Consider the following 12,172-nt stretch of genomic DNA (forward strand, 5'->3'; position numbering starts at 1 on the left):
AAACTGATTAAATGTCACTAAATTAACTGGAAATAAACATTTAAAGATCGAAAATACATATAAAACCTCTTTTCACAAAACAATGTATTGTTTTTGTTGAATAAGTTACCACAGAAGGTAATCTCATTAAAAGAGAGTAAGAGAGATTTCCTTTAAAACTTTAAAATTTTGATTGAAAAGAATATTTGTTTGTAAAATATGGTAAACACCCAAAATAAAATTTTAACAATGATAAAATACTAAATAATTAACCTACCTTTATCTCAATTACCTATGGTAGTGTTAAAAAATTACTAATAGTTGTTTTCCCCTTTGCCTCCCCTTAAAAGTATTTAATCGTTAATCAATTTAAAATTTTGTTTAAATTCTTAAACTTTTTCACAAATTAGCTAACCTTCAAGTTTGTTTTAATCATATGTTTTATGTGTTTTAATATCATTTTAATAAAATTTATTTGTCTAAAAACGTTATGTTTGTTTTTATATACTAAGTTTTTTTTTTTAATTACATTAGGACATATGTTTTGTATTTATTTTATGTTGTTTTTTTACTATTTTATTTTATAATTATGCATTAATTTCGTCTTCATGTGGTTTTTGTTTGCTTAAGTAGTTCAGGCCTTAATGCCTGAGTTCAGCGTTGCACAATAAATCACAACAATAATACAATAGTATAAATTCTTTATTTACATATTTATTTATTTATTTTTGTAGTAAACTTGTAAGACTTAGAGATACTAATTAAAGAAAATAAGTATCTTTTATCTATAATGATCATCGATAAGAGTTGAAAAATACACACGAAAATACAATCAGAAGGATAAAAAAAAGATAACATTGATTGTTTTAAATGGATACGGCTTCTTTTGTAAACAGTGACTAAGTCGTGACAATGTGTTTTTGAAGAAAATAGCTTTTACATCTACCTTATTTTTTATGTTTTATGTAATTTAATTGTTTTATGAAGTCTTTTTGCGAAATATACAATTATAGAAATATTATTTTTACATATCTACAAATTTGTTTTGCACAATAATCTTTATAGTACTATTAAGAGTGCTACTCTCATCATCAATAAACCTAGGGTAAAAACAAACCAATTTTTTTCCGAAAATAATCAATTTTCTGAGTATATAACTCATGGTTTATTTAGGATTAGAGTAACACAATTAAAAGTACTATTATTATTACTCCTATTAGTATATTTTCAATAAGAATTCTGTGATTATTTATTTATCTGGTCACTGTTTTAAAAATCACAAAACGCTTTGACACTTTCCGGGATAGATTTTAAAATTTAATTTTAATTTCAAAAACTTTTTTCAGCGATTCACCACAAAATTAAGCTACAATACGCTTTAATTTGTGAACCAAAAATTTTATCTAAATACCATAAAAACAGTGATCGCGTTCATCAAACTGTTACAATTAGAAAATACTATCTAATTTCACAGCAAGTAAGCTGCTATAATGTTTTCGAGACCAATTAATAATCAAATGAAAACGGTTTAACAACTTCTTAATATGAAGGTTGTCTAAATATAAGGGATAGTTTAAAAAGGTAGAGATAACTTCTTGCAACATTATGAGTAACACCTTTATCTAAAATTTAAAACATCTAATTTGTTTCTGAAGATAGTTAAACAACTGCTGCAACTTCAAGTGGATTACAAAAAACATTACAGAAAAATCTTGTATAACTACCAATGTAAACAATAAAATAAAGAAGTTTAATTAGATATTTTAACTTTTTCTGTTTTTATTCTTGTTTCAATTTCATCGCTTCTGAAAACTAAGACCAGTAAATTTCTTACACTATGTAATAAAATATAAAGACTTTTACGTTGTCAAATGAACACTCTTGAATGATAAAACGGCAAAAATTAAATACTTAAAGTTATAGTGATCGTTAACTCTTTGGCACTGGTACTCCTAAATGTTTTAGTCTAAAAGACGAAGATTTAATAGATATAAACGAAAATTTTAAAACTTATAAAGCTTAAAATAAACATTAAAGCTTACGTAGTCTATTTTCATATTATTATTTGTTTAAGCTTACGTAATACCAAAATGTTCAAAAAAAAAAACTATCGTAGACAAGAAAATTTCGTAGATGTCTGTAAAAATAAAGCAATTTTTTTTTGCTTCTTTAAACTTTTTATTCTTTGATGCATAATAACATATTCCAATAAGTTCTTCACTGACAAAAAATTCCTTATTACTATTTGAAATGTTTAAAACTAGTCATTTTGTTTTGACTGTCTAATTAGAATAATAATTCATATCTAAAATTTAAGTTTCGGACGAACATAAGTCTAGCTTAGAAAATAGTTCAAATAATTCTGTTTTGGTTTTTGGTGAATTATGTTGGTTTTTCAACATATTGTAGTTAATAAAAATTTTTGAAGATGATATCCATAACGCTAATAGTAACAAAATTTTGACAAACGGTAAAATACTATACTCCAAAATAAATAACAATAACGACTTAAAAAGGTTGCATTATAAGAACTTCGATTAGTATTTTTCCAATAACTAAGCTAGTTGACCAAAACTAACTAATAATTACGACTTTTTTAAATTCAGGTACACGTACAGTAAGCAATTAGAATTAAATTATTTAAAACCGTAAATAATTTAAAAGAAAATTAAATTAAAAAAAACCTTTAAATTATACTAATAACTGTTGAAGTTTTCCGAAATAAATTTTAGACTGATATAAAAAAACTAGAGGCCTCGAAAGAAAAATAATTTTTAGCATGTATGATGGTCGGAAAGTGTTTTAAACAAATAATTTAAAGTCTATTGACCTAAAAAAATAAACTAACTGTTTTCACGTGCTTATTATTCTTTATTGAAAAATGTTCTTAATAGTGTTTTACCACTAAGATAGTCCAAACAAGTTTTAAAAATTATATAATATAATAGTTGTTAAAAAATGCCAATGTTCATATTAGGTTTTAACTTATACTAACAATGCTTCAACGTAAAGATTCTTAAAGAATGACTGACCAAGTATTGATATCTGCCAATGGTGTACACCATGGAGAACTTACAGTAAAATTTGCGATTATTTTTAAATTGAAATTATAATGCAATTAGTTTATAGATGTAAATATAGTTTATTGATATACTTAAAAACATTCTGAAATTTTTGAGCATTTGACAGGGTTGCCACTTGTTTTTTCCAAATTTCTTCCAGGTTTTCAAAAATACACATTTAGGGTCTATTTTTAGTTTTAAGTTAATTTTTATTTAAGAAACTGTTAAATAGTATAAAAATATTGAAAAGATACTGTAAAGTTACTTTAAATGTGAATTTTAATAAAAAAAAAAATTGATGATGACAAAAAATCTTAATATTATGATATATTTTTTGTGTCAAATCTAAATTTTACTACTGAAAATGTTAAAATTATTTAAAATTCCAGGTTGTTTTTGCCTAAATTTTCGAATTCCAGGTAAAGTGGCAACCCTGATTTGAACACATTCAGTAGTTTTCAAGTACTTGATGTGACATTTTGCCACGCTTTTCAAATAACTGATTTAAGCTGAAGCGTACGAACTCTGTATTATTATAAAACCCGTATAATTAAGGAGTAAAATACTTATTGCGTTGTATAGGTAGAGGTTTTAAAACTACTGAAGTAATGTATCTACCAAGTTTTTCTTTAGATGTCATTTTAATTTCAATTAAAAAATTAAGTTACAAGTTGAACAAATGAAGAAATTCTCACTAAAACTCATAGGTAAAATATATGTAACTGCAAATTTCTAGGGAAAACATCTTTTTTTTGTTGTTTAAATGGTGTTAGAAAAAAACTATAAAGCTACCGATTTATAATCTACTTTAACTTAATTTTAACATATATTTATATGTCAATATTGCTGTATTTTTTTCATCAAGATATTAACAGGGTTGCCACTCGTTTTTTCAAAAGTTTTTCTAGGTTTTCCAAATATCTTCCAGGTTTTTAAAAGTACACCTTTTTGGGTCTATTTTAAGGTAAGAAACTGTGTTAAATAGTGTAAAAACATTGAAAAGATACTGTAAAGCTACTTTAAATATGTTTAAAAAAAAAAAAAATTTCATGATGAAAAAGTTTTTTTATTTATATGATAGATTTTTTGAGTCAAATCTGAATTTCACTACTGAACATGTGAAAATTATTAAAATTCCAGTTTTTTTTTGTCTAAATTGTCAAATTTCAGGTTTTTAAAGGTTTCCAGCTAAAGTGGCAACCCTGTATTAAGTTTTACTTTTACCAAACATTTACATCATCTTAATAACAGTTTTTGTAAAAAAATACCACGGGAAGATCTCTTATTTATATATTAAAACAAAAACTGAATACAAACTTACAACGGCTTTAATTACATTTAATCATATAAACCAAAATCTCTATTGAAGCTTAAAATAGTGTTTAAACTAAATTCTAATTAATACGGGTTTGGATTCTATTTTAATTAAACTAGTTGTAAAAAACTAATTAAATAGTAACCAAAAAAAATAATAGTATATTGATGATATAGTTATGTAGAAATGTAAAAAAAAAAATCTATAAGAAGTGCTATTCTGTGCAACAAGTTTTATTTAATAAAAAGATATCAACTTATTCAAAAACTGCCAGTTAAAATATTGAAAAATTACTCTTATTTTTAAACTACTGCAAGCACAGCTAGTTACAACTAAATCACTCAAATACTATTTTGCAAAAAAATGGCCAAAAATCTACTATAAATAATTTTGCGAGATTTAACATAAGCGCTCAATAAATGCACGAAGCTCAAACAAAATATGAAAACTATATGAAGGGGCAGCTTGGGTAAAATTATTTTCTGTTCCTCAGCCTCCTGCTCCTGGTCGAGGTGACGGGCGTGGGCAGGGTGAAGTCATCGTCCGAATGCTTTAGGGGAGTCCCCGGCAGCTCGTCCAAAACCGGGTTTGTTTCATCCACTAGACGGCGCTGTTTTTATCAATGGAATATTGTTTTAAAAATATTTACAATTATATTCATTCGTACTTCAAGTATTTTTAAGTATATTTCAAGGTCACTACTTTTTACCGATTAAAAACTGATTTTAGTCGACTCTGATTGTATTATAAATAAGAGTTTTTTTCCAACTATATATTGACCATACTTAAAGCAATATTAAAAGTGTATTTTAAGGTCGCTATTTTTTTTCAGGTTAAAAACTAACCGTTTTTCTCTTATTCTTTCTTGCTTTGGCACTTTCTGATGTTCCACCAACTGCGTTCTTCAGCGCTGCAAATGTTTGATGATATAAAGACCAGCAGTGAATTATTATAAACATTATTTTAAAATTTAAATATTTTTTTTAGTTGAAAATTCAAAGGTTTGTTAAAAAAAAATATAAAAACTAAAACGTAAAGATTTTAGTATTTAATTAAAAATCATTGCAATTAAAATGAAAAACACACTTTAAACAAACTTAAAATTGTACAACATTAAACTTTTACACATTATATTTGTACCTTGAACAACGGGAGAACTTCTCAGTTGGTCGAACAAACCTCCTTTCTTCTTTGTACTTGTGGATGCTTCATCCTCAGCTTGGTTCTAATATTTTTTTATTTTTATAACTTAAAAAGAATCTTTTTTGAAATAAAAAGATTGTAATCTTTGACAATTATAGAAAAACTATCAAATTTGCAGGTTTTGTTTATATATTTATAAAACATCACACAAAAATAACCTTAGCTGCTTTTGCTTTCCTTCCTCTTTTCTTTTTAGTAGAAGCCACAGCAACTTCAATCGATGGTTTCTTGTATTTAACATCTTTCACTTCATCTAAGCAATAAAAAACAATTAATTAACCGCGGCTATTAACAGAAATCATTAATTATATATGCAACTTTTTAACAAAAAACATCGGCGAAAGTCTGCAAAGCAGAAGCCTGGACTTTCGTTTGCCGTGAGACAAGCTAAGTTTAACAAAAGGGTTGATCATGACAATTCGATCATAAGACCACAAGTTTCGGTAGACTGAGACCGGTTTCGTAACTTTTTAGGTTACTTTCATTTCAAATTGACAAAATCAAAGTTTAGGGTATGAATTTTTAATTTAACTAACTATATTATTTACTCAAGTTGTTGCTTTAAATAATACCTAAAAGAAAGAATTGTTACTTGGTTTTAAAAAAAAACAAACAAACGGTATAAACTATAACTGACCAACGGCAGAAGTTGCTTCCTCTTCATTAGCAGTAGACTCTTCTGATATCTAAAAAAAAATTACTATTTTGATATCTAATCATATAATCTAAATAAACAGTTTATACTTTAATTAGATGAATACAGTTACATTGAATCTATAAAATAACAAAGAAAATTCATTGTAAAAAAATCCTCAAAAATAATATCAAAAATACCTTATGAATTCTTGTCTTTTTCTTCGGAGCAGCTACTTCTGTGAAAATATTATTTCACAATTAGTAATTATTCATGATTTATTTAAACTTATTAATACTTTAAAGCTTTTTTAAGATATTAAGCTCAGATATATATATTTTTAAACAACTTAGACTTTTGAAACTAAAATAGTATGAAGCAAAACAAATTTACTAAACAACCGAGAAATAATAACAATAAACACTCAAAAGTATTACTTTTAGGCTTTGTGGTTCTAGCTTTTTTTGTCGACTTCTGTTTGTATTCTTCAGCTGAAAAATTATCGACAAAGTTTAGTTGTAGTGTAAAACAAAGACTAAAAAATTATGCTTACATCAAAAAATTTAACATTATAACATTAGAAAAAATATCGTTTTAATTATAAAACAACTATTTTTTTTTTAATAACACATAAATATTAATACAAAGGGTTGTACAAAAACTAACGGTTGAAATCAGAATCGTCGCTCTCAGTCATTTCTTTCAAATCGAACTCGCTGTCCGACATCTGTTCTTCTTCCTGCTTCAATTTGGAAAGCTCGGCCGATTCGGCCAAGGTGGACATGTCCATCATTTGGACTTCCTCGTACTCGCTCGAACCTGCATAGTACAAAAATGTTTGATCAATAACCACAGGGTGGTTAGTATTGTTTTTAGAAGTTTATTCTAGGCTCTTTGATTTTCTCTAAGGTTTTTATACTAGAAGTGTTTTGTCGTTTTTTAGAATGAAATCAAACTTTAGGTAGACAATATTAAAAAAAAAAACTAATAGGTTTTGCACATTAAATTTGTCTAATTAAAATAAAGTTATGAATATTATATAAACTTTATATTGTATTCTATAGCTGTTAGTTATATAATCAATTTTTTTCTACTTTACAAAAAAAATTGTTCTAAATTTTATCATTTTTTGGTCTAATCAAATTTAAGTTTTTTGGCCTAAATTTAAATTTTCCACTGGTAAAATTGCTACCGTGAGTTATCAAGTTGATTAATGAAACGTACAAGTTTCATTGGCAGTCTTGTTGGATTCCAACACTTCATTTGATGACTCGTAGTCGAGAGTGTCGTCTAACTTCCTGTTTACTTTTGTTGTCTGTAAAAATAAAATGAAACTTTAAATGTAACTCACATTACAATAATAACATTTAAAGTATTTAATAAGTACTAAAAATAAATACTTACTGTATTAAAAACTTTAAATTGGTTAATGGTTATATCTTTTTTGTTTGATTCTTAGAATTTATTATTTCTATACGAGAATAAATTTATGTAAGTTTAATATAAAAACAAAGAAGTCTTACAAATAGTAATTAAACATACTTGGTATGAAATCTTTTTATGCTATAACTTTACAAAAGTTTATTCATTTAAAAAATCTGAACAAAAATTTTCAATTAGTTTATTAAAATGACAATAGTAATATACTTAAAGGTGCAAATAAACTGAAAACTAAGTCTAGAGTACAGAAAAAAGTATTAGGTTTATCTATAATTTACTTGTGACGGCTGAAATTCAACTTTTTGTTGGTTAGATTTTTGCATTTGCAACTGATTATTTTCTGATTTCAGTTTGATCACTTCACCTATCCTTTCGTTTAGTTCAGTCTATAGATGAATAAAAATAATATAATTTTAATTCCTGGTACCATCAAAGTATTTAAACAAAGTTGATAATTTGAATAGAATTTCAAAGAAGTAGAAAAAAACACTTACTATTTTTAAGTTAAACTAATGATTATTTATCACAATCCGAATAAAATTTAAAATTTTTAAAAACTACATTTTATAAAAATCAAATAAAATATATTTACTTATGTTTTTTATTTTATTAATAGAGTACATTTATTTTTAACTAAATATGCTTTTAAATCAGTAAAAAGTAAGTGTTGTAACCTTGACATTGTCAAATCTTTGTTTCAACTGTTTATTTTCACTTTGTAGCGACTTGACCAAATCAAATTGCTTCTTGAAATCTTCCTGACTTTCCTTGTCAATCTTTTCTATTTCGGATGCATGTGAAAACTGCATTTCGCTTATCTACAATAATTTTTAGTATTTCTATTGTCAGAAGGAGTTTTGTTGTATTTAAGTACCACTTGAACCTTAAGATAATTTTAATTATGTTATGCCTTTAGCAACTTTTTAAGAAACCGTATCTAATAATGAAAATACAATTTAAAAAAAAAAAAAATTTGCATTAAATTTATGTTTTTAAGTTAACAACTTACTTTACGCTTAAGATCTGTAGTTTCTTTTTTATTTTCAGAAAATTTATCTTTCCATTCCTCTTCGTTCGTTTCTAAGGCATCAACCTATAGTATTTAAACGTTATTAAAATATTAAAAAGTACAAATATACTAAGTATCTTTTATATATACAATTATACTAACTTTTGAAATTAATACTTTAAGTTTATTGTCTTTATCTTCAATCTTACTTTCCAAACTAATGATCTGTAAAAAAATGTAAATGTATTTGTGATGAATAAATTGATTTAACAAAAGTTTAATAACGCTTGTATAACATTAATGAAATATAATTTTCAAGTTTTAATCTAAATAAATTGTTTTTTATTAATAAAACTAACATTGCGTTTCAGTGCATCTGATTCGCTTTCTTTTTCTTTTATTTTCAATTCATTCTCACTTTTGAACTCCGACACCTGAGAGTCGAAATTAGAAATGATCGTTCACTAAATTAATAAAATTTCTGGTGTTCCAGAGTTTTAAAAACGTATACCTATATACATTGCAATGATATAAACTTATTGTTTTAAAACATACATATTAGTTATAAGCTGCTTTAAATGTAAAACATCAAAAAAATTAAATAATACAATGTTGTTTTGAATAAATTGTTTAAATACTTGTCGTTATAAATAAAGTTGTCTACATACTTTTGTTTGTGATTGTAGAAGCTCATTTTTAAGCTCAGATTTTTCTTTTTCGGTTGAAGAAAGCTAAAATTTGAAAACATGGTTAGGAACAAATTGAGAACAAAACGTTTAAGTGTATAAAAAAAAACGATATTACAAATAAAACATTCATAATAGTTTTCACAGCTAGCAAACAGACTCTTAAACGTTAAAGAAATAACTTGTTTAAACTTACTTGCAAATTCAGTTTTTCTAGCTCATTGTCTTTTACTTGAAGTTTTTCTACAAACTCTTTGACCTGTAAGAAACAGACAATTGTATTCATATAAAAATTTGTTTAAGGAACTACTTAAGTTTTTTATAAATAAAATACCTTTAAAAATTTTCATTAAAATAGTTTTTCAAAACTACACTAACAATATCTTTTAGTGAATCAGTTTCTTGTATATCCTTTAAATCCTTAGATTCTAGTTCTGTCTGAAGATTTAATATCTGAAAAACATTTGTGTAACACAGACATTATTTTCGCTAGACAACAAAAACTATATGATAAATAAAATACTATAAAATTAATGTAATTAATTAATACTGGATTAAATAGAAGTAATTTATGAAATCAATTAAATTCAAATTAAGCAAGTATAAATAAATGTTCAATATTTAGAAATAAGTTTAATTTAAATTACTTAAAACACATATACGTAGTTTCAAAATTTAAAATCTGATCAACAAAATAAAATCAACGAAAGTAACATTAGTTGTTTCAAACTTTTTTTTCTAAAATTTATAACATTATTTGTTTTCCATGAACAATATTAAAAACAGATAAATTTCACAAATCTTATAAATTTACTTGTTCTTTTGTTCTGAAAAGTTGTTTTTCTAGTTCCTCATTTTCTTTTTCTTTCATGGTAAGCTGAAAAAATTTAATTATAAAAGTCTACAAATAGATTTTACCGATTTTAAAACTATGTAACCTACTGTAAACTTGTAGTCTAAACTTAGTACTAAAATCGTAAAAAAATACATTAGAATTTAATAATTGGGAGCTTACGCATTCTTTTGATTCAGAAACTTCTTTTTCTAGTTTTTCATTTTCGTTTTCTTTCGTTTTAAGCTGTAAAATAACAAGTTGTATTTAAGTTGAGTTATAAATCCACATAACAAGTTTAAACTACCTCCTCCTGAACAGTTGTTATTTTCTTATTACCTTCTTCTATTTTGTCATGAAGTTCTAAAATTCTTGTTTCCAGCTGAAATATAATGAAACGATTTTATTAGCTATTTAGAAAATGTTTTACTGGATTTTCTTATCATAAAGAAAAAATATATATGTTTTTGACTTTTATGTATAATTTTGTTGAAATTGAAATAATAACAACAAGCTAGGTTGTATTTAAATCATTTTGTTCATTAATAGTGGTAAACAAGAAACAAAACAATAGTAATTTTTATATAAGACAAACTATATGCTTTTGTTTACGTATTGCATACAAAAATCTTTCCTGACAACAAAATAAATTTTTGCTACACTTTAGTATTTTATATATATACTTAAGCATGCATACTTAACTAAATAACTTATAATAAGTTTAGATTTAAATAACAGCACTTTTATTTGCTTTTAAGAACTTTTAAACTAACTTTAAGTTGATTATTGTTATTTTCAGAACTTTTTCTGCTTAGTTGATTCTTCTCTTCCAAGTAAACATTTTCACGTTCTTCTGCCTAGTAAAAATATTAGAAACTAAAATAAAAATTAATATTAATCCAATGGTTTTCAAATTATAAACATGCAATTATGAACCTAGAACTTTAAAAGAGGCCAGCAGCCTTTTATAAGTAGCAGGGCTGATTTAATGGATTAAGTCTATAATAAATTTGTCAACTTAAAAAAAAAAAATTAACATTTCAATCTTTTAACTACCACACTTAATGACTAATTATAAAAAATCGCATACTTGTTTAATTAAAAAGATTAGATTGTTTACAGATACTTTTGAAGTAAACATATATGTATAGAAATTAAGTGTATTTTAAAATTATAAACAAATACAAAAATACTACTTCAGAGATGACAGTAGCAATTTGTTCGTCCTTAGTTGCAAGATCTTTATTGAGTTCACTTATTAATTTTTCAAAATCATTTTTAGTATTTTTCAACTCATTCTCCATCTGCAAATTTTAAAATTAAAAAAGTTTTTTTTAATCATAACCAAGTTATAACAAACTGCTAGTCTCTAGCTAACTTCACTACGCATAATCAACAGTACAGTTAAGCTAAAAATAATATTTTAATTGTCGAAAATTAGCTCAGTTTGCTTAGTTATAAACTACTGCAAAATTTAATTACTTAATCCTAATACAGCTTATTTTTACTTGTGAGCGGAGAGAAGAAACTTCTTCAGATTTTTCTTCAATCAGCTTGTTTTTAGAAGCAATTTCGTTTTTGAGCTCAACAACTTTTTGATTGTGCTCTTCATTCATTTTTTCTAAGTTATCGCTCGCCTATTATTTAATGGTTTTAAAAGCTACTAGAAACTTAATATTGTTGAATTGAAAACTTAATTCATATATTAAGATTTTAAAAGAAATTTCTTTTAATAATATTTAAACAAAATATATTCAAAATAAATTATAAGATATTAAAAACAAATAAAATTTACCGCAGCTAAAACATCTTCCTTTTCAGTATTAAACAACTTCATTTGTAAATCACAACTTTGTTTGATCTTTAAAAAATGTTAACAAGCTTAGTTTTATAATTTAAACTAATTAAAACTATTAATATAACTATATGTCATCGATCTTTAATAAAGTTATAAAGATAATATCATATAATACAATTTTATACACAACAACTTTGTTCCATAATTTTTTATA

At 24.9% G+C, this 12,172-nt stretch overlaps 1 protein-coding gene across 1 annotated transcript in view; it reads right to left on the reverse strand.

The window, feature by feature from the left end:
• Positions 1-4,728: 4,728 nt before the first annotated feature.
• Positions 4,729-12,172, reverse strand: part of LOC145832354 (uncharacterized) — a 38,606-nt gene continuing 31,162 nt past the window's right edge. The window contains exons 36-59 of the mRNA XM_082939671.1: positions 11,956-12,021; positions 11,669-11,797; positions 11,357-11,464; positions 10,934-11,017; positions 10,468-10,542; positions 10,344-10,406; positions 10,143-10,205; positions 9,707-9,781; positions 9,525-9,587; positions 9,311-9,373; positions 9,002-9,076; positions 8,805-8,867; positions 8,643-8,726; positions 8,308-8,451; positions 7,912-8,019; positions 7,418-7,508; positions 6,860-7,012; positions 6,631-6,684; positions 6,394-6,431; positions 6,197-6,245; positions 5,718-5,812; positions 5,497-5,581; positions 5,202-5,266; positions 4,729-4,966 (exon numbers count right to left, since the gene is read on the reverse strand). Of these exons, the coding sequence (XP_082795797.1) occupies positions 4,832-4,966; positions 5,202-5,266; positions 5,497-5,581; positions 5,718-5,812; positions 6,197-6,245; positions 6,394-6,431; positions 6,631-6,684; positions 6,860-7,012; positions 7,418-7,508; positions 7,912-8,019; positions 8,308-8,451; positions 8,643-8,726; positions 8,805-8,867; positions 9,002-9,076; positions 9,311-9,373; positions 9,525-9,587; positions 9,707-9,781; positions 10,143-10,205; positions 10,344-10,406; positions 10,468-10,542; positions 10,934-11,017; positions 11,357-11,464; positions 11,669-11,797; positions 11,956-12,021 (2,028 nt within the window). The 3' untranslated portion in view covers positions 4,729-4,831. The remainder of the gene's footprint in view (positions 4,967-5,201; positions 5,267-5,496; positions 5,582-5,717; positions 5,813-6,196; positions 6,246-6,393; positions 6,432-6,630; positions 6,685-6,859; positions 7,013-7,417; positions 7,509-7,911; positions 8,020-8,307; positions 8,452-8,642; positions 8,727-8,804; positions 8,868-9,001; positions 9,077-9,310; positions 9,374-9,524; positions 9,588-9,706; positions 9,782-10,142; positions 10,206-10,343; positions 10,407-10,467; positions 10,543-10,933; positions 11,018-11,356; positions 11,465-11,668; positions 11,798-11,955; positions 12,022-12,172) is intronic.

This window comes from Thalia democratica, chromosome 3, assembly GCF_965202585.1.
Source record: "Thalia democratica chromosome 3, ktThaDemo2.hap1.1, whole genome shotgun sequence".
Classification (NCBI taxonomy): Eukaryota; Metazoa; Chordata; class Thaliacea; order Salpida; family Salpidae; genus Thalia; species Thalia democratica.